The sequence below is a fragment of the Cladosporium halotolerans genome (assembly GCF_011745625.1).
Source record: "Cladosporium halotolerans strain TM138-S3 chromosome Unknown Sca1, whole genome shotgun sequence".
Taxonomy (NCBI): domain Eukaryota; kingdom Fungi; phylum Ascomycota; class Dothideomycetes; order Cladosporiales; family Cladosporiaceae; genus Cladosporium; species Cladosporium halotolerans.
Window position 1 is genome coordinate 376855 of NW_027191452.1, and position 25014 is coordinate 401868.

The 25014-nt window shown below is 55.3% G+C and overlaps 12 protein-coding genes across 12 annotated transcripts; 7 read left to right on the forward strand and 5 right to left on the reverse strand.

Moving 5' to 3' along the window:
• Positions 1-346: 346 nt before the first annotated feature.
• Positions 347-1819, forward strand: WHR41_00140 (uncharacterized protein). The gene is made up of 4 exons (XM_069368746.1): positions 347-499; positions 579-621; positions 679-1465; positions 1525-1819. The coding sequence occupies exons 1-4, from the start codon at positions 374-376 to the stop codon at positions 1577-1579; spliced, it is 1011 nt and encodes a 336-aa protein (XP_069234238.1). The 5' UTR covers positions 347-373; the 3' UTR covers positions 1580-1819.
• Positions 1820-1909: 90 nt separating this feature from the next.
• WHR41_00141 (uncharacterized protein) lies at positions 1910-3697 on the forward strand. The gene is made up of 3 exons (XM_069368747.1): positions 1910-2031; positions 2162-2455; positions 2511-3697. Exons 2-3 carry the CDS (start codon positions 2165-2167, stop codon positions 3555-3557), a joined length of 1338 nt encoding a protein of 445 aa, XP_069234237.1. The 5' UTR covers positions 1910-2031; positions 2162-2164; the 3' UTR covers positions 3558-3697.
• WHR41_00142 (uncharacterized protein) lies at positions 3687-5718 on the reverse strand (the record flags this gene model as incomplete). The annotated part of the gene is made up of 2 exons (XM_069368748.1): positions 3687-5394; positions 5445-5718. 2 exons carry the CDS (start codon positions 5716-5718, stop codon positions 4052-4054), a joined length of 1617 nt encoding a protein of 538 aa, XP_069234236.1. The 3' UTR covers positions 3687-4051.
• Positions 5719-5963: 245 nt separating this feature from the next.
• Positions 5964-6965, reverse strand: WHR41_00143 (uncharacterized protein; the record flags this gene model as incomplete). Its single annotated transcript, XM_069368749.1, has 1 exon — positions 5964-6965. The coding sequence occupies one exon, from the start codon at positions 6963-6965 to the stop codon at positions 5964-5966; it is 1002 nt and encodes a 333-aa protein (XP_069234235.1).
• Positions 6966-8583: 1618 nt separating this feature from the next.
• On the forward strand, positions 8584-9880 carry WHR41_00144 (uncharacterized protein; the record flags this gene model as incomplete). Its single annotated transcript, XM_069368750.1, has 4 exons — positions 8584-8797; positions 8858-8994; positions 9050-9436; positions 9491-9880. Exons 1-4 carry the CDS (start codon positions 8743-8745, stop codon positions 9878-9880), a joined length of 969 nt encoding a protein of 322 aa, XP_069234242.1. The 5' UTR covers positions 8584-8742.
• Positions 9881-9936: 56 nt separating this feature from the next.
• Positions 9937-11510, reverse strand: WHR41_00145 (uncharacterized protein). The gene is made up of 4 exons (XM_069368751.1): positions 11367-11510; positions 11184-11233; positions 11111-11129; positions 9937-11049 (listed from the first exon to the last, which is right to left on the reverse strand). The coding sequence occupies exons 1-4, from the start codon at positions 11408-11410 to the stop codon at positions 10137-10139; spliced, it is 1026 nt and encodes a 341-aa protein (XP_069234241.1). The 5' UTR covers positions 11411-11510; the 3' UTR covers positions 9937-10136.
• A 619-nt stretch (positions 11511-12129) lies between these two features.
• On the forward strand, positions 12130-13137 carry WHR41_00146 (uncharacterized protein; the record flags this gene model as incomplete). Its single annotated transcript, XM_069368752.1, has 1 exon — positions 12130-13137. One exon carries the CDS (start codon positions 12130-12132, stop codon positions 13135-13137), a length of 1008 nt encoding a protein of 335 aa, XP_069234240.1.
• Positions 13138-13812: 675 nt separating this feature from the next.
• Positions 13813-14964, forward strand: WHR41_00147 (uncharacterized protein; the record flags this gene model as incomplete). The annotated part of the gene is made up of 1 exon (XM_069368753.1): positions 13813-14964. One exon carries the CDS (start codon positions 13813-13815, stop codon positions 14962-14964), a length of 1152 nt encoding a protein of 383 aa, XP_069234239.1.
• Positions 14965-15482: 518 nt separating this feature from the next.
• WHR41_00148 (uncharacterized protein) lies at positions 15483-16133 on the forward strand (the record flags this gene model as incomplete). Its single annotated transcript, XM_069368754.1, has 1 exon — positions 15483-16133. One exon carries the CDS (start codon positions 15483-15485, stop codon positions 16131-16133), a length of 651 nt encoding a protein of 216 aa, XP_069234244.1.
• Positions 16134-17479: 1346 nt separating this feature from the next.
• WHR41_00149 (uncharacterized protein) lies at positions 17480-20158 on the reverse strand (the record flags this gene model as incomplete). The annotated part of the gene is made up of 3 exons (XM_069368755.1): positions 17480-19298; positions 19354-19960; positions 20023-20158. 3 exons carry the CDS (start codon positions 20156-20158, stop codon positions 17480-17482), a joined length of 2562 nt encoding a protein of 853 aa, XP_069234243.1.
• A 585-nt stretch (positions 20159-20743) lies between these two features.
• WHR41_00150 (uncharacterized protein) lies at positions 20744-22881 on the forward strand. Its single transcript, XM_069368756.1, has 3 exons — positions 20744-21190; positions 21239-22307; positions 22358-22881. The coding sequence occupies exons 1-3, from the start codon at positions 21052-21054 to the stop codon at positions 22722-22724; spliced, it is 1575 nt and encodes a 524-aa protein (XP_069233982.1). The 5' UTR covers positions 20744-21051; the 3' UTR covers positions 22725-22881.
• Positions 22669-24807, reverse strand: WHR41_00151 (uncharacterized protein). Its single transcript, XM_069368757.1, has 3 exons — positions 24576-24807; positions 23813-24526; positions 22669-23742 (listed from the first exon to the last, which is right to left on the reverse strand). The coding sequence occupies exons 1-3, from the start codon at positions 24752-24754 to the stop codon at positions 22890-22892; spliced, it is 1746 nt and encodes a 581-aa protein (XP_069233983.1). The 5' UTR covers positions 24755-24807; the 3' UTR covers positions 22669-22889.
• Positions 24808-25014: the final 207 nt, after the last annotated feature.

Genomic DNA, 25014 nt, shown 5'->3' on the forward strand with positions numbered 1-25014 from the left:
CAGTGGGTCGTTGAAAAGAAAAGACGCTGGATCACTTAGCTTCAGGCTGGGATGCTGGTACTGGCGTAGACTGACAATGCGGCGCGTAGGAGACAGTACAGCCGACCTAATAACACATCACTTGGCCATGGTGTCAGCACTTGAGCACTCGGGCGAAGAGCTTTCGTGAGATACCATCATATCAAATGTTGCGCAAGAGCCGATATGAGAAGGACGAGAAGTTAAGAATGCGACGGGCCCGCATATTCCCCAGACGGATGGGCGGCATCCTGCAGCGGCCCGGCGCCTTGATCCGTTCCTTTGCCGCCTCTCGCTGTCAGCCTTGCCTCGGCGTAAGTCAAGCCGCCCCGACAAACACTTTCAAGTGCGTATCATGCCGCGCCAGGACCTTGGACAGCCTCGTTGGCTACTGCCAGTGTTATTTCTTGTGCTTACGCTCACAGCGCTGTCAGAAGCGTCGCTAGGCGATCGCCAGCCTGAATTCAAGAGTTGCGTTGCAGTAAGCCACACCGACCTCCCACAGCAGGCATGATGTTTACATGGCCAGTGAACAGAAGTGCTAATCGGGCTCTTGCCAGGACTGCATAAGCGCAAACTGCGGTGAAGATGGACTCTCCATTCGTACGCTTTGACAAGCTTGTCATGACTGAAACGTCCACTGAACCCTCACTTCTGCAGCCCTCCAACACCGCCTCCTGCTATGGGATTGCCCCTCCGAATGCGATTACTCCTGCCAGCACATCGTAACGCAATCACGTCTCGCCCGTGATCCGCCGTACCTCGAACCGATCCTACAATTCCATGGGAAATGGCCCTTCTACCGCTTCATGGGCATTCAAGAGCCGGCAAGCGTGCTGTTCTCGCTGTTTAACTTCCTGGCACACTACTGGGGCGTGTCGAGACTGAAGGCGGAGATACCTGCTAGCTATGCGCTGCGCCAGTATTATCTTGGTTTTGGGTACTGCGGTTACGCGAGCTGGATATTCAGCATGATTTTCCACACTCGCGACTTCAACACGACCGAGAAGCTCGACTATTTCGCGGCCGGGTTGAGCGTGATGTATGGATTGTTCTTTGCGCCCATCCGTATATTTCGTCTGGATCGTCATAACGCTTTGACCGGCAGCAGCAAGTCGGCTACGCTACTTCGTGTGTGGACACTGCTGTGTGCGTCGCTCTACCTTGCGCACGTGTCCTATCTTTCATTTGTGCACTTTGACTACACATACAACATGGCAGCAAACGTGGCGGTCGGCATCATTCAGAACATTCTCTGGACGGGATTCAGTATCATGCGATACCGGAAGGTCGGAAGTCTGTGGGCCGCATGGCCAGGTCTTATCGTTGCCTGGATCATTTTGGCCATGAGCTTGGAGTTGTTTGACTTCCCGCCTTGGTGGGGTATGCTCGATGCCCACGCCCTCTGGCATCTCGGTACCGTCGGACCTACGATCTGGTGGTATAAGTACGTGTATCAAGGCAGTGCAGCGGGTGAAACGAGACATGTGCTGACACGTGAGACAGTTTCTTGCTGAAAGACGCGAAGGAGGATCTGCAAAGTGCGCGATTGAAGGCTTGAGCTTGAGTCTGATTCGCGGTTTGTGGGGAGGAGTACCCGTACAGGCTTTCGTTAGCGAGAAGATACCCTGTCGATAGTAAGCGCGTCTAGGTTGGATGGATAACAGTGTGCCGCATTACATATATATATTCCACCGACGCACGCAAGCATAATTCACACGCGGTGAATGTAAATGACGCACATAGGTACCACATTTGATAGCCTTGGTGGCATCATGAAACATGTCAAGGCTTGCCCCACTACCCTGGACGTGGGATCTGCATGTGATTTGCATGTGATCGGCAGCCGCAGACATTCCTATCGACCGCTCCTGAAACGCGTAACCCCTCCACCACACCACCAACTAGAGACTCACTGCGCACTCGGCAAACAGACCAACGAGCACCGCCGCCGCCTGAAGTAAACAACGTGCCGCGTGCCTGCGTGACGATCGTCGCACCCGGGCTAATAAGGTATACCTACCTTACCTTCTTAGCCAGTCGCAATCAGCGCGACACTCGTACCTCCCCACCTCACTTGAACTTGCCTTCTCTTGACTGCACCTGATTCTGTGAATTACCTTATCTCGCTGACTCGGCCGAGCCGATGGCGCCCGACCTCAACTCTTTGTCACGCTCGCCGCGCAGCGAACGCCCGCAACCCCGACGAACGCCCTCCAACCCTGCTCTCTCAGGTGCTAGCTCCAGACGCACGTCACAAGTCATGGGACCGCCTGCAGCGCCGGCATCTCATATGAGCTCGAATGGGGGAACAGAAAGAGTACCGATGTCACACAGACTATCGTCAAGCCATGAACATGATGGACCCTTGAGGCACCCGCGGCCGCTCACGGCGGCGGAGCTGTACGCGGAGTGCGAGAAAGAGCAAGAAGCTGTGGTATGTCCATTCGGCACCATGTTATCTCGAAAACATGTGCTAAGGCTTTAATTAGGTCAATCGCCTTACTCGCGAACTCACGGCTCTGCGTGCTCAATCTGCATCAGTGGCATCCAATGCCTCACAGTCTAGCACTTCGACCTCAGCGTCCCTCCTTCCGGTCGATATCTCGGATCCCAATCCGACGCACCAGATGATGGGAGCGACCCATCCAACACCTTCCCGCCGCCATCGTAGCTCGTCGTCGGTTTCAACAAGGTCGATTCCGACCCCTTCAACGTCCGTATCAGCCGCGGGAAGTGCTGTCAGCACGCAAGCTCAGCCAGGCAGCGCGATAGTATCACACCCAAACACCCATGGTGGTGTCAGTCAAGCATCGTTCGACCGTGCTGCAGCTGCAACGGGTGGCACGGGAAGCACAACCATCTCCCGCCAACCCTCGATATCAGCCCACAGCGGCACGTCTACTCCGGCACGCCAGAGCTTCGACAACTTCCGCAACCCGTCCGTGGGTGGTGGCGTGCCGAGTGGTGGAACGATATACACCCTTCCACACCGCCCATCTATCTCTCGCGACCCCAGCTACGCCGCATCCACAGCAGCGCAAGCCGGCACGCCACAGCACGTCTCTCAGCCGGTGCCTTCCCCAGCTCGCAGTCCCAACCAAAGCATCCACGCGGCCATGCAGCACTACGCCGACACGGCAGCCTACAAGAGCGAGATGGAGCTCGTCAAGGCGGAGAACGAAAGCCTGCGCCAGCGCGTCCGCACGCTGGAGCGAGCTCTCCGCGCTCGCAGGCGCGACAGCAGCACGAGTCAGACTGATGGCACTGCGCCAGAGTCGACGCTCAGAGCTGGCCGGGACAAAGATGCTGCTACGGTAAGTCCGCACACCACGAGCCCGAGCGGTACCGCTGCTGCGGGCATTGCCGCTTGGGCAGCGGGTGACGGAGGCGTGGGCGGTGTGGCGGGGCCGAGAGAGAGAAGTGAGAGCCAGAGCACGACGGCCAGCAGTCGGCGAGGGTTGGGCGGTGGAGTGCCTGTGGGCGAGGATGAAGTGAGGTTTGGTGAGAGCGCGGGAAACACTGGCATCGGTAGGTGATGTTTTGCTGCGGGTACGGCGAAAGCAGAAGGTAACTGTGATATGCGGAAGTTCAGTTTGGTGTGGTTTACGATGATCCAAGTGCAGGCGCATGGACTAGGCTATGGAGATACGATTACAAAGCGGCGGTTTCTCTTGAATTTCTCTCGTATTTTCATCCAATACAGAATTACTGATGCCTGGTCCGAAGCTTCCGGATTGCTTGGGAGGTGCTCTGTTGGACCAGACTACATCTAGCGAGCCGGAACTGCGGAGCGTCCTGCACTGCGGACAGTTCGGCTCCATTTCAGCATTTCCCACTTCAGAGTGATACAATATCTCGATCAGCCTCTTCACGCCATCAGAGCCCTTCTGTGAGAAAGAAAGAGCCCTGCAAGTCTTTGACTTTGAAGCTGTCCTTGATCGATAGTTTGCGAGCTTGTCGAGCCTTTCCGCGTTCTCACTTTTCAAGACGATGTGAGAGGTGTAAACCGTATCAATGTGCGTTCAAGACCTCACTCGACTGTTGGGTTGAGATCCTCTAACGTCCGGCCAAGTTCCAACACACCCTCATCCGAGCCGTACTGCCCAATTACCTGCATACCAACACTTTGGACGTCGTCCGCGTCCATGTCCTTTCGAGCCTTTTCAGGCAGAGGGACTGGCACGCTCAAAGCAGGAAGTCCAGCCAAGCTTGCAGGCACCGTGAATACGTCGAGCATGTAACCCTCGACGGTAGTTTGGCGCTTCAGCTCGGCAAGAGTAGGCGGCAGTCTCGGCGCCGTCGGTGTGATGAGGAAGTCTACAACATCGTTTGCGTGACCCTCTGCTGAGTCTAGCAGAGGGTTTTGAGCGGCGAACACGCGGTCGAAGTCCTGCTGAACTAATCTGCGAACTTTCTGGGCCTGGATAAAGTAGTTGTCGATGGCTTCGGAGCTTAGGGCGTATGCACCAAGCAAGATTCTGCGGCGAACCTCATCGCCAAAGCCTTCGCCTCGGGTTTGCGCGTAGAGGGGGAGATCTTCTTTAGGTAAAGCATCTGGTCCAGAGGTACGGTTGCCATACCGAATGCCGTCGTACTTCGCGAGGTTCGAGCTCGCTTCGGCGGGAGCGAGGACGTAGTACGCACTCAGCGCCTGTCTTGTTGCCGGTAGCGAAACAGGCAAGATCGTGTGACCCGCTTTTTGGAGGCGCGAAAGGGTACCCTTCCACGCCCTTCGCACGGGAGCAGTAAGCTCCTCTATGTTGTACTCATCTGGTACGCCAATGCGCAGGCCCTTTCTCTTCGACCCTCCATGGCCGGTCAAACGCTGCCTGACAGCATCAGACACACTGGTGGGGTCGTTCTTGTCATACACATTCAAGACCCCGAACAGCTTCGCAGCGTCCACAACATTCCCAGCTAAAACGCCAACAGTGTCGAGAGAGTTCGCGTACTGGATCACGCCCCACCTAGACAGGAGCCCATAGCTAGGCTTGAATCCCACCACGCCACAATACGCAGCCGGCAACCTTACACTACCTCCAGTATCCGTTCCCAAAGCTGCCCAAGCTTCTCCTGTCGCAACAGCGACTGCGCTTCCTCCGCTGCTACCTCCAGGGGACAAAGGCTCGCCATTGCGACTGAAAGGGCTCACAACCGGGCTATTGAAGGCCGTCTGAGAGTGAGAGCCCATGCCAAATTCGTCCAGGCTGGCTTTCGAGCCGATACTTGCGCCTGCATCCTGTAGGAGCTTGACCACTGTCGCATCGAAAGGCGAAGTGAAGCCGGAGAGCACTTTGGAGGCGGCTGTGGTCGGTTGAGAAGCAGTGACGATGTTGTCTTTTACTGCAATGGTTTTGCCCACGAGCGAGCTTGCTATAGATCGTCAGTTTTGCGCACGCATAGCTGGGACATCAAGTTCGTACCTGACGGATTCGTTGCAGCTGAGCTTGCGTCTCTGGTTTGATGGACAATTGCATTCAGCCCAGTGGGCTGCTTTTGGGCGCTCACATGGTGATTGAATCGCCTCAGGCTCAGCAAAAGAGCTTTCCGCGACTTTTGCAGGTTTGGGCGCATCACATCCTCTTTGCTCGCTTCTTTGAAGATGCAAGATTGTGGTGCAAGCCGCGTGCTGATGGCAGACCCTTGGCGCGACGTCGGCGGAGGACCGGGCGTTGCCTCGCGCGCATCACTTGTCATCTTTCCCTTTTGAAACACCTCACGTACATGCACACACGTCTGGAGACTACGATGAGGGCATCAAGATGAGTTCGATGTTCTATCGATGTCTTCGCCACCGACGCCGAATCGTCTTACGATGCCCGTGCAAAATGCTGGCCACCTCCGATCCAACCTTACGTTGATTCTGGGTCTATCTCTACTTTCCGACTTAGGGTTCTAGCTACTCGCGGCGTTTAGTAATAATGGCAGTACTACCAAGTCCATCAGTCTCTCGACAAAGCCAGGAGCCCCTCTTTCCTTGGCGTGGGAATAACCTGAGCGTCCGGCCATGCGTTCGTAACGCGCTCCCAGCGCGGCGGCGACTTGCTTCTGTCGCGCGTCCTCTCGCCGCTATTTCTCCTCGGTGTCGACACTCTGGATCCGGGACCAGCATGATCAAAGTCAGCCAGGTGCAGACCTGAGTCGTCATCTACTACGGTGTCGCAAGTGCCCGAGTGAATGGCGTTGTAGCGCGCGTTTCGCTCAGCGCGCTGCAGGTCGAAAAGCTGGCGGTCTCCCATGGATGGCGTACGATCGGGGCTGCTTCCTGGCGTTTGCGCGCTGGTGGCATCCTTAGGAGTCCTAGGCGAAGAAGCGTGACGAGAAGCGGTCTCATGGGCTTGCTTGCGAATTTGGAGAGGTGAAGGTGACTCGACGGCCCTCTCGAATATTGCAGAGTCGTCAAGCATGCTGCTGTCTTCCGAGCCCTTGCTCTTTGTGGAGGTTTTGCTGGCTCTCGAGTCCAGAGAGGCTTGCCGTGGATATGTTACAACAGTGGCAGTGCCTATGGTGACTTGTGGGAAGTACTTCTGTCGCAGAGTCGGATCTGAGCCCGGTCTGAAGACTCCCAGCTTCTTTGCGGCGAGACGATCGAGTATTGGCTTGAAGATCATCGAATCGTACGAGCTGTGTTTCGAAAGCGCTGGCTTCGGACGCAAAGGGAGCTGCACTGCTCTTCCCGGCGATGGGGGTCCGCAATGCGCGACGCTTGGTGCCATGCTAGCTTTCGCAAGAGCGTCTCTATGGATCGCTTTTGCGTCAAATGGAGCTGGCGACATGCACTCCGCTTTGAGTATGGCTGCTGAAGAGTCGTCGTCAAGTTCCGTGTGCAAGTCGTGGTGATCGCCCACCAGATTGGAGACCTGCAGCTCCGAGAACAGTCTATCAAAGTCGGCTTCATCTGAATTCGCTGGTTGAGAGGCTTGACTGGCACCGGAGCCAGACATGACAGGTATCTGGGACTCGCAACAGGCAGTATTCTCGTGCTCATGCTTGTGTTCAAAGCAGGGTGACAACGATATTGACGTCGGCGTTCCAGGGTATTCCAGTGGATTCGGCACTACTTTCTCATGGCAATGGACATTGGGTGCGAGCTCTGCGTCTGGCTTTGCTTGTATTGTTGCGGGATTTAGGTGAGCGCCGTTAGACAAGGGTCGCTGTTGATCTACACATTTCACGTCGTCCATCTCAAGTGGAAGGGTAGTCCCAGGCATCGGAGACTCCTGCCTAAAGGGATCATTACGCTCGCAGAAGGGTGTTCGCGTCAACCCGAAGCAGTCAGTCCCTGGCGCGGAGGTCTTCGACTCGAGACTTCCCGCAAGTGGTCCTGCAAACACGCTTTCGCGCCTTGACGCAACGTGATGATTCGGTCTGTTGTCCCAATCCAGGGCATTCGATTGCGGTACGCCTGTCGTGATGTTCCTGGGATCTTGCAGTGCCTTGATATCTCCGAGATCAGACTCAGTCATGCTAGGAAAGGGCGAGAGCGACGCGGGCGAGCCAAAATCGAGCTTCAGCGTGGGTATCGCTGGCGAAGGTATAGCGATAGGCGAAGACGGAAGTGGGACCAAGCTCGCTGGGTTTTCGCCATGGTCGCTGGCCTTCCCGAGCGGTGAAAGTGTCCTGCTCAAGTCTTGCGAATTGCGGTAGTATTCGTCTGGGCCACGGGCTCCACGGACACTCGAAGCACGACTACCACTTCTGCGGAAGATGTCTGAAACGCTCCCTCGTTTGTTGTGGTGCGAGCGGCGATTCAGCTGTAGACGCAGCGATGAGACGGCAGACCTTGATGTCGCTGTGCCGTCGTCCTCTTTCCGTTTTCTAGGCGTGCTTCGTCTGGTTCCCGAGGTTTCAGTGCTTTTCCGGGTGTCCCCAGTTGACTCTTGAGCGAATGATGCGCTGCTCATTCATCAGTAAATGCCTGCAGCAGCATATCACGGCAAGAACGTACCTGTTGTTGCTGTTGGCGAGGGCGCCGCCTCGTAAGGACTCCATCGCAGCCTTCGCTGTCAAGGCGCCTTGATGCACTACGTTCTTGATGCTCCCAAACCATGACTGCTTCTTGTTGAGGGTCAGAGATCTTTCCAAGGCTGCTCGCGCCAGTGAGCCCTCGTCCGGTGTTGCTGCAGCCATAATCTGTGCCTCTCTCTAATGTGTAGAGGCATGTTAGCGGATCGTCTGTTATCTGCTTATAGCGATAGTCGCGTCTGCACATTGCAGCTTCCCGCTAATGCATTACCCGGCAGTCACGTCTGTTTTGAACGTCGTTTCCATTTTATCTATCGACACTGTTGCGCCATCGCTGGCAGGCCGCCGCCCTTGCCTTCTTCGATCCTACTATCACACATTGGCGCAATGCGACGGGTTGCCGCACATCAATTCGGACATATGTCACGATTTTGAGCTGCCATAATCGCTTCTCCAAGGCGGTTAGCTGACCGTGTAATTCACATGGTCAAACAGAGTGACTAGGGATCACGTGATATCCTATCGTGACGGAAACGCCCCGCCAAATGCCCTTGAAGCGCGAGGCAAGCCGGCCAGGCTGCGATCGCGCGTCAAAGCCGCGACATCTCGAACATTGTTCTTAAACCGCAAACAAAGTCAAGCTCCTATTTTTCTTACTCCACCGTTCGCCCCAAACACCAAGACACAAAACACCGCCTGCGAACGGCTTCCGACGTCTTTACTTCTCCACATCGCGCTCGAAGTACTTCAATCGCAATGGCGGACAACAAGAAGCAGGCGCCGGTTTCGTTCGACGACATTATCAAGGCTGGTGCGTATCTCAATTGCGCAGTGGCCACACCAGGCTCGTAGCTAACAGTATCTGCCTAAGGTCGCCAGAAGCGCAGAAATGAGCAGCTCGCTCAGGACATTTTTGGGAAGAACCGCCGCTCGAGCGCGCCGGCCGCGGGAAACATCAAGAAAGCGCCGCTCGGAGGCAGCCTGGCGAGCAGAGTCGGAGTAACGAAGGTAACATTGAATACTAAATGAAGATTGCGAACAATCACGCTGACGTCCACATCAGCGCACAGCATCGATCCCTCGCTCAAATAGCGCGACGCCTCGCAATGGCCGCGGTCCTACTAAACCCCCGCCCAGCAACACCATGCGCGGCGCGAAAGCACCCACGAGAGTCACAGAGCAAAAGAGCAACACTTTCGGAGGCAATAAGGGCGCTGTAAATGGTGGCAGCATCAGCATAAGAGGCGCTGCGGGCGGACCATATGTCGTTGTTGCCAGCAACTTCGCTCCTGGAACCACTGCGGCCGACATTGAGAGTGTCATGCGCAGCGTCGGCGGCGATCTGCAATTCTGCCGGCTCCTGGCTGCTCAGCCTACGGTGATCGCGGAAATGGGATTCTCGGATGTTGCAGATGCGGACAAAGTGATTGAGACGTTCAACAACAAGAGGGTGGGTTTTCCGACACAAGTCACTTCATAACTTCATACACTGACGTTTCCAAAGGCCGACGGACGTTTGCTTCACGTCTACTACAAGGATAACAGCGCCGCGGCGCCCAAAATAGTCACACAGGCCGTCGAGCAGCCGCTGGCCGTGGACGAGGACGAGGTTATGCAGGTCGACGACACCGCTGATTCGCGCGAAGCCGAGAACCGTTTGCGCGAGGAGCGCAGGGGAAGAGACGACAGAGATCGCCGCGACGTCTTCCCAACCGGCCCGAGAGGCGGCAGGGGTTATTACGAGGATTGGGAAGGAGCCAGACCTCAGCCGAGATACAACGATGGGCGCTACGGATATCCCGCAGGTCCTGGCGGTTACGGTCCGAGGGACAGGTTCCCAGCGGGGCCAAGATACGGGCGCGGCGGCGCTGGCGGCCAGAACTGGAGAGGCTGAGCAAGGAAACATCAGTCAGGAAGGGAGACGACGAGCTTTTACCTATGCACCTGCCGCATCGCTGGGCCGCTTCATCAAGTCGCCTCCATGCGCCGCGCGATTATGGAGTTCCGCATGTAAGATTATTGGAGTCGCAACCGAACGACCACTAGGTTGGCCAGCAGAGCCAGTCAGACAGGAACGTCCTGTCAGAGGGAGTCAACAACCCCTGAAAGTAATTCTCGATACTAAATGAATCAAGCAGCACCAATGACTGTTACCGCCTTAACACGGGTATCTTATCTCCGCATCCCCACCGTTCTTCTACCATGTCGATGAGCTCCATCAGGTCTTTGCACTCTCCCAGCGCCCTCTTCTGCTTTTTCCCCATGCCCTCCATCTTTGCCGTCATCTCGCAGACGTGGTACAAAACGAGCGGAAATGGAATCGGGCATCTTATCGCATAGCCCACGAACATCTGCACGCATTCAACAGGCGTCACATCATACCCCGCGAACATGGCAGGATTCTCGAGCATGCCTCGTGCCGCCATCACACCGTCCACGCCAGTCCGTGTAGCGATCTCGTTAACGCCCTTGAGCGTGTATGCATCGCCATTCGCCACAATCGGCACGCTCGCAAACTCCTTCAGAATCCGCACCGCTTCATAGTTGGGCGGCGTGCTGGAGCGCTGGGCCTTCAACCGCCCGTGAATCGTGATATAGTCGACGCCGGCGTCCTGCACCGCCGTGATCCAGCGCTTCGTCTTCTCCAAATCCTTCGCGATGCGGATCTTGACGCTGACGCTCTTGCCCAGAGGCGCGAGCTCGGCTTTCGCCGCCCGCACGAGCTCCGCGACCCGCTCGGGCTCCTCCATCAGCTGGCATCCGATGCCTTCCTTGATTGCCCAGGGTTGCGGGCAGCCGCAGTTCAGGTTCACGCCGTCGACCCAGGGTTCGATGAGGACGGAGGCCCGCGTGAAGTCTTCGACGGACGAGGAGGCGAACTGCGCTACTAGGACGTGGGGCCGGTTGTCGTGCGGTGTTGTTTGCCGTTCTTGCGGGTGGGTTGTGAAGTCGCTGTCGCGGGCGATGTCGCTACGGATGAACTCGTGGGCGAGCATCATGGGTGTGTACAGTACGTCGGTGGCGTAGTGGCGGGCGACCATCCGGAAAGGCAGTTTCGAGTAGCTGACGGGGACTGTTAGAAGAAGCACTCATACAGATGCCTGGAATGAGGTTGTGTCCTTACCGCACCATGGGCGCCGAGACTGAATGATAGTTAGCGGGAGCTCAAGTGAGGAGATGATCAGAAAAACACCTACCATGAAGAGGTCTTCCTTCGACTTTGGCATTATCGAAGAGTGAGAGGATACTGAAGGAAAGGAAGATGTCAAAATCAAGAGACCAACAGAATACTCGTTGTTCATTCGTTTACTGGTCTACGAAGGCATACCATCCACGCGAACGTAAAGCACGATTCGTTGTCTTGCGTAGGAGTCACCTACCGTGGCCGAGGAGGTGTGTTGCCGTTCAGCTTAAGGCCATCCATCTTGGGTATCGTCTACTGGGAATTGACCTGCAATTTACCAGTATCACACGAGCCGTATCGTCTGCAAACAGTACACATAGCAAAAGATGCCGTACCGTATCATTCTCTTTCTCCCAAAAGCCGTGATACAGCATTCGCCAGCGCGAGTCAGTTTGGCTTCCGGCAAAGCCAAGCCCTGCGGCCAGGCTGGACTGTGATTGGCGCGCATTCTGACGGGAACAAAGTGACTTTATCTGGCGCGTCAGCGCGTCCCTTTCGTTGGGTTGAGCCTCGGGCGCTCGTCTCACTTTTTTCCCTCGCGTGCCTGGTACATGCCCAGGTACCTACGGTGTGGCGACAGCACGCTGTGTTGCACCGCGTGAGATGCACCAGCATTGACGCTGTGCAGCGGCGACTACACCAATATCAACAAATACTGCTGAGCTGAGCACTCAGCGCACTTCGCCGACTCCCTCGCCATGTGAACGAGACCTGGTCGCACAAGCGTTTGACGAAGACGACATAGGTACCTCTCTGCCGCAATTGCGCCGACCCTGATCGCTCCCGTCCTTATCATCATCATGGCGCGAGAAGGCATAAGGGGTGGTGTGCTGCTGCGATAGCGGCCTTGCTTTGACTCACGCCATGAACTCTCTTCCAAATACCTACGCAGCCTAAGTACACTTCTTCTTTGTTTACATCCCGCGCGTCTCCTCACCACCGTCCTCCTCACCTTTCCAATGAGGCCCTCGTACACTTCGTGTGCAGAGCACTTCCGCGCCCAGAAGTCTCCTCGCCAGTACAAATGGCTGCCATTGGCCGCAGAAACCCCTACGCCCACCATGATACCAGGCGACTCGCCATTTCTCCGTCTCCCGACCGAGATTCGATTACAGATCTACAGTCTGCTCGTTCTGCCCCACGAACATAATGATCTCCTCCCGTCCTATGAAAAGATATCTGCGAGCGCTCAAGACTGTTTCGATTACGACAGAACAATGCCAGGAACCACCCGTCCAGCTACAGCGGACATTCACAATCCGACGCTGCGTCTTCGCACTATAGATCCTCTTCGATATGACCAGCGTTCAGGCAGAGTACAAGAACAACAAGTGCGGAGTGCCTACAGTGTGCATGGCGACCGCTTCCGTGCACGATGTCTGGGGACAACATACCACTGCGTAAACAATTCAACTATCAACGAGGGCATTGGCATACTGGGCACGAATAAGCAGATACACTCCGAGGTTGCGGAGCTGCTCTACAGCCACTACAAATTCGACTTCGATACCCATGTCGAAGCCATTGTGCCATTCTTGCAAGATCTCACGCCTTTCTCGCGCTCATGTATCAGGTCAATACGCATTGTGAAGCGCCCATTGGTGTTCGAGAAAGAGTTCGACAGATGTGAGTGGGCAAATGCAATGCAGTACCTGAGCCAGCCGGAATGCGGCATGAACCTGCGGAGCCTGGATCTTGGTATTGTTGCTGGTAGACCTGGTCTTCGCGGTTGGGACTTGGTTCCTGCTTACACTGCTTCCGACTTCCGGACCTTGAAGAGCATGGAGGGTATGGAATGGTTGCGCGAGTTGTTGGAGATCAAGGGACTTCAGGAGCTGAACCTGAGCACCATAGTCGAGCACTGCCCGCCAGCGACGAACAGCATGGCTATGGCTGGCTACATCCGGTTTTCGGCAAGCATTGAGCATGGATTGTCAAAATTTCTGAGAAGCGAAATGTTAGCTTGATTGGGGGCGCTTGGTGCTGATAGAGATAGACCATGGGTTTCATAGAGGGTACCCTTGAAGGTAACGAGATATATGATTAGACACGATAAGACATGAAGGAACATCAAGCACACGCCAGCACGTGGCAGCTCACGAATGCACGGAATCTGCATGGACCTTCTTCATCAGTACACCGCATCCACGTACTTCGCAATCACATCTTTCCTCCGCGTTCTCCACTGCAATGCAACATTCTGTCCACGAAACAGAGATACCGGCTGGCTCCGTCTTGATTGCCAACCGAGGATATCGAAAATGCACATCCGTAAGTTTGGAGAGCGTTGATCTCTGAAGCCAAAAAATCAAGCGGCCCCACGCAATGATGGCATCGACCAACGTCTTTTCGGGCCTCTTATCGACTTTTTGCACACAGACCGACGGAACCAAATGCCGCATTCTCCACTTTCGCGACAAACTACGCTCAAAGAGGTGATTCTTGCTTGTCATCGCGTGCGATTCGCGATAAAAAAAATGAAGGGTTCAGTGGCCGAGCGGTGGCCGGTGTTGCTCGAGTCAACAAAAGGTCGCATTGGGTTTGCGGTAGAAGGGTACATGTAGGTGTTGCTTTCCCTCCTTATCAGTGCTTGTCCCCTCCACGCCTCCGACGTGATCCATCTGCAATCGCTGTTGTTCAAAATGTTTGCCAAAAAAGCTCTCACTCTCACGGCGCTGCTGTCAGTTGCACTGGCAAAGCCGACGCCTTCGTCTTCAGACAACTCGACATCAAGCTCCAATGGAACCACAACTTCCGTGAAGCCAAAGGTCATCCTGGATAACGACTGGTCCCCTGCTGGTTTCCTTCCCTATGCTCAGGCTCTTTCAGCCGGCTGGGATGTCATTGGCGTCACTTCTTCCACCGCCAACACCTGGGCACGTCAGACTGCCTACCACGCCCTGGCAACCCTCGAGAGAGGCAACCTCAGCTGCATCCCGGTCTTTAAGGGATCCGACTACCCTCTCTTGAACACCCCCAAGCTCTTCCAGGCCTGGGAAGAGGTCCATGGTATGCTGGCATGGGAGGGCGCTTTTGCGCCTGTGAACTCGTCGACCGAGAACCCGGACCCGACCAGCGGCAACCCAGACCGTCTCGTCCGTTCTGCTTTCACCGCTGGCTTCCCGAACACCACCGTGCAGGACATCAGCGCCGCCGAGTTCCTGGTCCAGAGCGTGCGCAAGTACCCCGGCCAAGTGAGCATCTACGCCGCCGGCGCTCTGACCAACATCGCGCTCGCCATCCGCATCGACGCCAACTTCGCCGCCAATGCCCGCGAGTTGATCATCATGGGCGGCTACCTGGACACCAACCTCCTTCAGACAACCGGTAGCGTGCTGCTCGCCGACCTCCAGTCCGACATCAACCTGATGATTGACCCCGAGGCCGCCAAGATCGCTCTCACGGCCGACTGGCGCAACGTCACCGTCACCGGCAACGTCGCAAACCAGGTCCTGATCGGCCCTGAGTTCTTCGGCGCGATGGCGAACCAGACTTCGAACGCGTACACCGAGATCCTGGCCACGTACCCGACGCAGTTCCCGCTGTGGGACGAGACGGCCGCCGCGCTGATGGTCGAGCCGAGCCTGGCGACGAATGTCACGGAGTTCTACATCGATGTCGACACGAGCTATGCGAGCCCGACGTACGGCAACATCCACGCGTACCAGGAGGCGTTGAAGCCGGCCGCCCAGGATCTGAAGAAGATCAGGTATGTCGTCGAGGTGGACGAGGAGGGTGTCAAGGAGAACGTCAGGAGGGCTGTGCTTGAGCCTGTCAGCTGTGCGGACTTCTAGAGTGCCGAGGGCAGGATTTGGTGCTAGATGTATTCTTAGTAATGTTAGCATATAATTGTTCATGATATTTGTTTTGTGATGCACAGTTCTCTCTAGAAATGAGTTTGTCCAGTCAGGGTGGGTGCTCTAGTCCTGGGATCAATGTTCACACCTTACATAGTCGAACTCGGCTTGTACGTTGGGCGGCAGGGCTTCGACAAATACACTTGACGACAAACGCGAAATTGTACCAAAAAAAGACAGAGACGGACGCAGAAATATCTTGTTGCTGCACTTGATACACTGGAAAGATCAAAGGGCTCAGGAAAACTGACTTGCGTTGGTGCTTTGCACTCATAGCTAACCCCAACCCTAACCCTTTGAACCCCACTCGCTTGAGTGGAATCGTGCATGTGATCCCGACAGCTGCGCCGAGCTCGCTCCAATATCAACCGGAAGCTCGATACATTCGACTTCTTGAGCGCGTGCTTTACTCGGAAGTATAACACTCATTCGCTCTAGCGATAGACTTATTAATAATGGCCATGAACTTTGCCCCATACCAATCTTCTCCACCAGAATCCACTCGCGCCCTCTCACCACCCCTCCGCTCTCCCACAACGTCACCCAAACCACAGCAAGTCAGACCCCAACAAAACCTCGCATCCGTCACTAGCCCACGAGAAGAAGATCCCTGGGCGGCAGCGCGCGCACAGCGTCTACCTTCGCCTTCACAATATGCAGACGACGAGGAGCTAGGCACGGGCGGATACACAGACATAGAACGAGACCCCCGACACAACGATTATCTTGACAACCGCGGCGATGTATACACGTACACTGGCAACTCGTCGCTCTTCGAAACGTCCCTCGGCATCTCGCTGCAAATAGAGGCATGTCTGGCGTACGTCGTGCTGCCGCCCGCGGGCGGGGTCATATTGCTGCTTTTCGAGCACAAGAGCGATTACGTCCGGTTCCATGCGTGGCAGAGCTCGCTGGTGTTTGGTGCTTTGTTCTTGATACATGTGGTGTTTAGTTGGACGTCTATTATAAGCTGGATGCTGTTCGCTTTCGACATTTTCCTTATTGGGTATCTATCACTCGGAGCCTGGAGGCACGCGGAGACGCTGGACAGGGTAGAGGTTCCTTACTTTGGGAGACTGGCGAGTAGTTTTGTGGACGACGAATAAGTGAGAGCTTCAGCTGCGCTGCATATTGGAGACCCGATGTAGATTTAAGTGAACTACAGACGAAAAAAAGAGCCATGAAACCTCGGGACGAAGTCACACTCGGCGGGCTAGCACACCATTGACTTCAGGTCACTGTTGCGCAGACACCTCTCATAGGCTAGGTGATGTCTTGCCACCGAAGGGCCATTCGAAACACAGTCAGACAACGGTCATTCACTACTCAGGCGGACAAAACACTGTCATAATTTGCCCATACTGTAAGTCAAGCGCTCGGTACTTGAATGTGTACCATCCCAATCTCACTTGTACGCCTTCTTACACGTTCCTGGCACACCCTGGGATCCCATCAAGAATCGATTGAATCTACATCCCCATTTGGTGTGTAGATAGTGACGAACAACAACCCTCCACGCCTTGGCCTTCTCAGTACAATCCCAACCTTCTCGGCAGTATCTGCAAAGAACAGGAGTAACGAACCTGCTATTCTTCACAGAAAGAGATTGACGTCGGCCGACGCGGACAATTCACCAATTAGCATATGTGAAGAGTCGCCATGATTGCGCCTGAACCTCATAGATGATGGCAAACGCCACTTCGCATCTCGAACTCACGACCGGGTCCCAGTGATCCTGGATGAGTTGATCGCCAGGAGTTCGGAACTTCGGACCCAGCCTACTATATTATGTCCGGAATAGAATAACAGTTGAATATGGAGAGCATGCTGTTCTTGCTGAGGATGTTAAGTAGAATGCGCAATGGACGTTAGGCGAACCGTTCCGCGTCTCCTTTACTTGACAGTTCCAGAGGGGTTATGCTCTATCACGTGATTCGCGTCATTTCACTTAACCTCACCTCACACCCTTGACATATCCCATCCGCAGCAACGGCGAGCACAGCCAGTAACAGTAACAATATCTAGCCAATATTGATAATCACATATGTACTGTACTCTGCATCACCCACACAACCCAGACCCACATTACCTACCCCCTACCTCCTCCCAACCCCCACGCTCCCCACGCCCTCACCTCACTTATATATTATTGTGCAAACCGAATGACACAACCAGAGCACGAGCAGGCGCTTTAGTCCTGCGTGGCGTAGTGGTAAGCCGCGCGAGACCGGGCTACAGCTGTAGCCCTTCGCCAGTGACCGAGGACTGTTCATGGCCCGCCCCACCGAAAGCAAAATCCGCTGTGAGAGAGCGATTTTCTTGACACCCCCCGAGCGAGGCGGGGTGGTTCTTTTGCTGGGGATTCGAGCCCGGGGTGCTTCTGTCGTTTTTTGGTCTTTGTCTTTTTATGGTGGAAGGAAGGAAAGGGGGGGGGGGGGGGGTTATGCATGCTCTAGAGTCCATTCCAGAACCTCGTCTTTTGTACTCTCACGGAAGTTTCCAGAAATTCACCAGCGCTGCTGGTGCCTACCATGATCTTGTACTCGCCTGCCGCGCTACACCATCTGCTCTCTTTCTCCTCCCAGAAGCTAGTAGCTTTCACCAAGTCGACATCGATCTCCACATCAGCTTGCTCGCCGCCCTTCAGCAACTTCTTAATGAAACCCTTCAGCTCCTTCACTGGGCGCTTGATGGGCGGCGACACGGGCGCGACGTAGACCTGCACGACCTCAGCGCCCTCGCGGCTACCAGTGTTCTCGAGCTTGCAACCAACAGAGATGATGTTGTTCTCCTTTTGCTGTAGATTGAGGTCCGACAGGTTGAAAGTGGTGTAAGACAGGCCGTGACCGAAGGCGAACGAAGGCTCGATTTCCATCTCCTCGTAGTATCGGTAGCCCACGTATACGTCCTCGCCGTACAGCACTCTGCCACCTTCGGATCGGTAGTTCAGGTACGTCGGATTGTCTTTCACGCGCTTGGGAAACGTGAGAGGGAGTTTGCCAGAAGGGTTGACGTCGCCATAGATGATGTCTGCAATGCCGTGCCCGGTCTCGTTGCCACCGTACCAGGCCTGAATCACGGTTTTGGCTTTCTTGATCCACGGCATAGTCACAGGCGTGCCGCTTTGGATGACGATGACAGTGTTAGGGTTTGCATCAAGGACTTCAGAGATCAAATCATCGGTGTGAGGCGGCAGATCCATGGTCTCGCGGTCTTCGCCTTCCGACTCCCACTCGCCGCTCAAGCCGGCAAAGAGGACCACCTGGTCGACCTGCGAGGCGAGTTTGGCTGCTTCCCTAATGGCATTCTTCGTGTCGATGCGCTTGCTGGCGCTGAAACGCAGACCTCCGTGGCCGAAGTCCACAGTGCCTGCTCGCTTGAGCGTGCTGGTCTTTGCGCAGCCCCATTGCACTGTGATGCGGTAAGACTGGCCGGCTTTGAGCTCGATATGGCCCATTTCCTCGACGGTGCCGGTGCCGAGGAAGCTGGAGCCAGGCTTTTGGTGCTTGACGTTGCTGATCAAGAGTTTGCCGTCGACGAAGAGCTCCGCCGTGCCGGTGACGCTCAGTCCAAAGTCCCAGAGTCCGGACTCGCTAGGCGTGAAAAATCCATCTGCTTCAGCGTACCAGATCGTGTTCAGGTTGGGGTGGTTGTAGTCGACGAAGAAGATGATTGAATCCTTCAGACGGCGCTCTTCGAGCATCTCTCGTTTGTGGACACTTGGTGGGTCGTTGAAAGTCCGAATCGTGAAGCCGCTCTTCCCGTCGGATGTGACGAGATCTCTGCCAATCTGAGGGAGCATCTTGTGTCCGTAGGCACCTTGAGAGAACTCCACGGTTCCCTTCGCCTGAGCTTTGATGCCATCGTATGGTGTCACAGCTCTGTACGCGTTGAGAGATGCACTGCCGCCGCCGCAATAGGTGGTGATCTTGCTGTTAGGTCCGATGACTGCGATCGTTTTGTTCTTTATGAGCGGGAGCACTGCGTCGTCGTTCTTCAGCAGCACAGCGGCGTTCGCGGCCACCTCTCTGAGCAAGCTGCGGTCCTCCTCACGGTCGAGCTCTTCTTCAGGAGCATTTTCTGGGACTCCGGATTTTCCTGCCGTCTTGATGAGGTTCAAGACCTCGCGCACACGAGCATCGAGCTCAGACACCTTGACCTTATTGGCTGATACGGCATGTGCCAGGGCAGCACCACGCCACCTTGTTGGTCCCGGCATTTCGAGATCAAGACCTGCTTTGATGGCTTCCGAAGTGCTGTACGTGCCAAACCTTTGGATATGTTAGTTCTGCATTATGCCTAAGCCCGAAACGAAAGCGCTCTTACCAATCAGACATCACAAGACCTTTCCAGCCCCATTCGCCTCTAAGGATATCTCTAAGCAACTCGGGCTTCTCTGACGCATGTACACCGTTGACTCGGTTATAAGCTGTCATGATGGCACCGGATTTGGAAGCCTCAATGGCAATCATGAAAGGCATCAAGTAGATTTCCCTCAAAGCTCGATCAGTCACGATCGAGCTTACCGCCATGCGTTCGTGCTCTTGGTCATTGCAGACAAAATGCTTCAGGCATGCAACTATATCTCTCTCCTGCAACCCGTTACAATACGATCCAGCAAGAGTCCCTGATAGTAAAGGATCCTCGGAGTACGATTCGAAGCCTCTGCCGCCCAAAGGTCCTCTCTGGATGTTGATGGTTGGACCGAGCACGACATGGGCGCCTTTCGCCTTAGCTTCGTCGGCCAGAAGGTTTCCAATGCGGCGCACAAGGGCTGTGTCAAAAGTGGCTCCAATGGCTGTGCCGCAAGGCAAGCACGCTGAGGGTGTGCTGCCGAAAAAGTGCGTCCCGCGGATGCCATTGGGTCCGTCGGAAGTCCGGATGGAGGGGATTTTCAGGCGTGGAATGTCCTGCGTGTGCCAGAAGTCCTTGCCTATCGTTGTGTCAGTATAGAACTTATAGCTTAATGTGGCGTTGAGTCTGGGGCCGGAATACCAGCAAGCAGCGCCGCCTTTTCTTCAATGGTTAATTCTGACAGAAGGGTGTCTACGTCGAAGCCATCAGGAAGCAGGTTCTTGCGAGCGCTAGCATCGTGTCTAGATGACGCCCTCTGTTGGCTACTGGGTGCCATCTTAGACTCGAGACAAGAGGAGATGATTGGGATGGAAGAATTTCCAGCCATTGGTGCTCTACCACTTTGCCTTTAATGTCGCGGGGTCGTCCAATGCGCGAACCGATGTCTGGGCAGGCTCCTCTCGCCGGTATTACGCGCCGTGTAACCGTGGGTATAGACAGGCTGTCAAGTCAAGAGTGGGCCCTCGACAGCCCCCCGGATCGTCAAGATTGGACATGTCGCAATTCGCCGACGTGTGCAAGCGAAGGACAAACGGCCAAGCGAGACGGGCTGAAGCGATCGCTTTTCCCCATAGAGCTACACTTGAGCGTCTTCCTATATATCTTTCAAGATCCCGTTTGCACAGATGAGAACATTCTCTTTATGCGAAGACGCCTCAAGCATGCAGAAGCTCGCCATTATTGTCGAGGTGACACCATAGTCGCTGGCACCTTCTCCGCAACAAGTATCTCCGATGAAGCCCAATCAGCGGTCTGGGTGCAGCATCAAAACTCCGCGGAAGGGCTGGGACCCAACGGGCCGCTCAAGTGGGAAAGATGACTTTTCGGCACATTCCTAGCGCAGAGTGGATCCTCGTGTCACCGCATGTGCCTGATCAAGATTTGATGTCCGTGAGCGGAGGAGCCTGGATTCTGGAGTCTGGAGGCGAGTGTGGAGGTTTCTGGAGGCGAATGCGGAGGTCACAACCACCATGAGGCACTGGCATCTCATTGCACAGTACATTGCTTTGCCTTTGTGGTGAGAAAGCCTCTCATGATCATGGTATAAAACCACCGAGTCTCAAGGACCACCGGCCCAGGAGCCCCACCGTCAGTCGGAGTTTTGCACCGACCCTGGTTCACCAATTCTCGCCGCCTCCTCTAAGGACTCCCACATCACATCCACCCGAGATGGGATCTGATAATGGTGCCACGCGAAAGGCTGTCGGCGATGAGCTGCTCGCAGTCTTGCCGCAAGGCGGTCCGGCATGGTACAGGCAAGCGCACCTGCTGAGACTAAACTTTGTGGTGTTATCGCTTGTCATGTTTTGTAGGTGGCATCGCGAATCCAATAAATCCATCTAGCTGACAGTGATAGCCTCTGCAAGCGGCTACGATGGCTCCCTCATGAACGGACTGCAGGCCTTACAACAATGGCGCGACTTCATGGATACTCCCACAGGCGTCTGGCTCGGCTTCATCAATGCCATCTACTGGGCCGGTGGCGGCATAGCCTACATGATCATGCCGTGGGTCTCTAACAATTACGGTCGTAAGGCAGGTGTCTACATCGGATATCTCCTTCTCATTATCGGTGTCGGGCTCGTTGGCTCAGATAGCGAAGCCGGGTTCATCCTGTCGCGCTTCTTCGTCGGATGCGCCTCGGCATGCTTCTTGAGTTCCGTGCCACTGCTCATGAACGAGATCGCGTACCCAACACATCGCGGGATCGTCAGCGCTTTGTTCATGTGCGGATGGTACGTCGGAGGGACTCTCGCTGCCTTCATCACCTTCGGCACCCGGAATATCGAGGGTAACATGGCTTGGCGTATCCCAAGTATTCTACAGATCCTTATTCCTGCCATCGCTCTTCCAGGTCTGATATGGGCCCCTCAGTCGCCCCGGTGGCTGGTCTCACTCGAACGCGGGGGAGAAGCACGAGCGGTCTTGGAGAAATGGCACGCAAATGGCGACACAAACTCGGCGCTGGTCAACTACGAAGTCCTGGAGATCACCGAAACACTCATGATGGAGAAGCAGGCACACGACAGTGCCAGCTATACCGAGATGTTCAAGACGCCGGGAAATCGTCACCGCCTGTTCATCTCAGTGTCCCTGGGAATCTTTGTTCAGTGGTGCGGCAATGGTGTGGTGTCGTATTATCTCGCATTGGTCTTGGACACCGTCGGCGTGCAGAGCGTGACAGATCAGACGCTCATCTCTGCATTTCTCAATGTGTGGAACCTCATCTTCTCTGTGGCAGCAGCCTTTTCCGTCGACAGACTTGGCCGACGTCCTCTATTCCTTTTGTCGGCAGGCATCATGCTGGTCGGATTTGTCCTTGTCACAGCTCTTTCAGGATCTTTTGCAGAAAACGGTCACGCTGCCACCGGCATCGCAGTGATTCCCTTTTTGTTCATCTTCTTTGCCGGTTACGATATTGCCATGTAAGACCTCCATCTTTCGACGCAGAACCACTCACTAACGAAAACCGCAGGACACCTTTCCAAATTGCCTACCCCTGCGAAATCTGGCCCTACCGCCTCCGCTCCCGCGGCCTCACGGTCACACTCATCACCTCAGTCGTGGCCATCTTCTTCAACACGTTCGTCAACCCGATCGCTCTGGAGCGTATCGGCTGGAAGTACTATATCGTGTTCATCGTCGTCCTCATCCTTTTGGGGCTCACTGTGTACTTCTACTACCCGGAAACTAGAGGCCACACATTAGAGCAGATGGCAGTCATCTTTGATGGCGATGACGCTGAGGTGCCTGCTGCGACAGTGATGGCTGAGAGGTCGCGGAGCATTGTCTCTGAGAAGCACGCGATCGTCGTGTCGAGCGACCACGATGAACGGTTATGATTTTACGATATTGAACGATGTTAAGACGATTGAACAAATGGCTGTACTACTGGTACATGTGCCTTGCGCATTCGCCAACAATTTTCTGCGAGCGTGATGTTATGTGTTAGACGCTTCTACTCTTATCTCCGCCTCCAACACAAACTCCTCTCGCCCCATCACACCCTACCGCCCCCTCCTCCCCTGCTCCCGATCCGTATCGACCCACGTCTGCAAATTCGTCGTCATAACCACCTCGCTCGCATCCAGCCTCGACAGAATCTGCGTGAACTCCCTCACATAGCCCGCGGCGCGCACAGAAGCCGGATCCCGCTCCCCGAACGGACAGCCCAGAAGCCCGACCGCGACGTCGCGGACCTTGTACGCGAAGTGCAGGGCGTTGGGCTCGACGGCGCGCGGCGCGATGCCGTGCAGCAGGTGGATGAGCTGCGCGGCCAGGTTCTCGCGCTCGGCCCAGCGGCTCTCGACGGTCGCGAGGTGCGCGGGCGAGGTGGCGGGGCAGGTCTCGGCAGAGAGCGAGTCGAGCTGGTCGAGCAGGATGCTGCGCAGCCAAATGTGGGTCACGTGCAGGTTGGCGCGGATGGCGCCGTATTGCGTGGAGAGGATTTCTTGGTCTCGAGGGGAGGTGGTTGAGGATTGGTTGATGGGGCGCAGGGCCCATTGGCGGAGTTCGGGCGGGATCGCGTCCAGGGTGTATTTTAGGTCTTGCAGGCGGCTTTGGACGTGAGCGGCTCGTTCGCGGCGGTCGTGGAAGTGGGAGCAGGTGCAAGGTCTGCGAGCACTTCCAGGTGTTGAAGGATCGCCCCACGATTCCACGGCAGCCCACCACACCAGGTTTGCGAGGTTGAAGCCGGTTGTCAGGTTGGGCTGTGGGGATAACTCTGGGACGACTCTATCCTCAAAGATTGCCTCGTCTTCTACGTCTAGGGGCATCAATGCCTCCGGATCAATTTGCTGAAGTAGCGCGGGGTCAAGATAAGTCAGACGCTCTTTGAGGAGTGACTGAACGGAGTGATGCCTAGCAATCGCATCAGTCAGAAGAAAAGGTGGTCCAAAGGATCGAAATCTAGAGGAGATGGGGTACTCACACGTGGCTATAGAAAACTAACCAGAACCCTTTCTTCCTCAGCTGCGTCTCGATGTGATTGAGCCCTGTATATCCTGTCATATTGTGCAAACCAAGCATCCGGGCCAGCTGTAGACACTCGGCTTCAATCATCCGTGAGCGGTTAACTTGTCCAATCTGGAAGAATGCAATGTCGAAGAGATAGGGGATTGCGAACTTCTGAAAGCTGATCTCGTCGAAATAGTCAGGTCCGCGCAAACTGAGAAGGACCGAATAGGCGTGATGAATGAAGTCCTTGCGTGATCCGAGCGAGTATCCGGGCTTGTGGTCGCGGTAAGTTTCGAATCTGCTTGGGACGTTGCCGACTATTACTGCGCACATGGCTATTATTAAACCGAGAAAGTCCGAGTCGTGAGAGTCTTGATTCGTCGCGATTGATCGCCGAAAGGTAGGTCGGTGGACTACTGGTATCAGAGGATACAGTAGGTTCATGTAATCTTCCAGCATCAAAAGAACAATCTCTCTTGGACACAGGTCGTCTGTTGCATATCGAGGAGAGTTGGGTGACAAGCCAGTTGTCTGCATCGGTGAAATGCTTGAGGTCGGAGGGTCACCTGGGGAGGAACCAGGTCTTAGTAGACCATCCTCTCCGCTGCCGGTTGACCCAGGCGAAAGCAATGCTGCGGGACGGCCATTGAGACTGATTTCTTGAAGCGAAACCGAAGAGGTGTGTTTCCTGGGTCTGAGGTCAGACTACAGACGGCTTGAACGAGGAATCTTCCTACCTTCGCTTTGGCCCTCGCGCCGACGTCGGCATATCAAACGTGCATGTCAACGACAAATGCACACATCGGCTGCACTGGCTACCCGGACTGCCGTCTTTGCATCTCACTTTCCTGAGCCGGCAGCCATCGCAAGCCTGGCTCGCCAAAATGCGTTTCTGCGCAGCCGGCGGATCCGTCATCGCCTCGCACGCTCACGAGGCCCTTTCAGCATCGCGATATCGAGATTTGATCACGATATTGCGATCGCGTGGCGCGTTCGTTGCCAACAATGGGCTTGTTGGGGGAGAATCGTGGTGGTTGTCGACGTTCCACCCCGCGTGGGAAACTTAAATCGACTCTTGGGCCCGAGAGCCGGGGACGGCGCCCTGCACTTCCCGTCAGCGCCTGGCATGGATGCCAGCTTGATAAGACCTTGACAACCATATTCCCCTATGGGAAA

Excerpts from the sequence above, each read along its gene's own strand:
- WHR41_00140 (XM_069368746.1), top strand. The coding sequence starts at position 374 with ATGCCGCGCCAGGACCTTGGACAGCCTCGTTGGCTACTGCCAGTGTTA. Across the intron at positions 622-678 it reads TGAAGATGGACTCTCCATTC|CCCTCCAACACCGCCTCCTG; the intron begins GTACGCTTTGAC and ends TCACTTCTGCAG. Across the intron at positions 1,466-1,524 it reads CCTACGATCTGGTGGTATAA|TTTCTTGCTGAAAGACGCGA; the intron begins GTACGTGTATCA and ends CACGTGAGACAG.
- WHR41_00141 (XM_069368747.1), top strand. The coding sequence starts at position 2,165 with ATGGCGCCCGACCTCAACTCTTTGTCACGCTCGCCGCGCAGCGAACGC. Across the intron at positions 2,456-2,510 it reads AGAAAGAGCAAGAAGCTGTG|GTCAATCGCCTTACTCGCGA; the intron begins GTATGTCCATTC and ends GGCTTTAATTAG.
- WHR41_00145 (XM_069368751.1), bottom strand. The coding sequence starts at position 11,410 with ATGGATGGCCTTAAGCTGAACGGCAACACACCTCCTCGGCCACG. Across the intron at positions 11,234-11,366 it reads AACACACCTCCTCGGCCACG|TATCCTCTCACTCTTCGATA; the intron begins GTAGGTGACTCC and ends CCTTTCCTTCAG.
- WHR41_00150 (XM_069368756.1), top strand. The coding sequence starts at position 21,052 with ATGGGATCTGATAATGGTGCCACGCGAAAGGCTGTCGGCGATGAGCTG. Across the intron at positions 21,191-21,238 it reads GTTATCGCTTGTCATGTTTT|CCTCTGCAAGCGGCTACGAT; the intron begins GTAGGTGGCATC and ends TGACAGTGATAG. Across the intron at positions 22,308-22,357 it reads GCCGGTTACGATATTGCCAT|GACACCTTTCCAAATTGCCT; the intron begins GTAAGACCTCCA and ends CGAAAACCGCAG.
- WHR41_00151 (XM_069368757.1), bottom strand. The coding sequence starts at position 24,754 with ATGACGGATCCGCCGGCTGCGCAGAAACGCATTTTGGCGAGCCAGGCT. Across the intron at positions 24,527-24,575 it reads GCGCGAGGGCCAAAGCGAAG|GAAACACACCTCTTCGGTTT; the intron begins GTAGGAAGATTC and ends CCTCAGACCCAG. Across the intron at positions 23,743-23,812 it reads TTAGTTTTCTATAGCCACGT|GCATCACTCCGTTCAGTCAC; the intron begins GTGAGTACCCCA and ends TGCGATTGCTAG.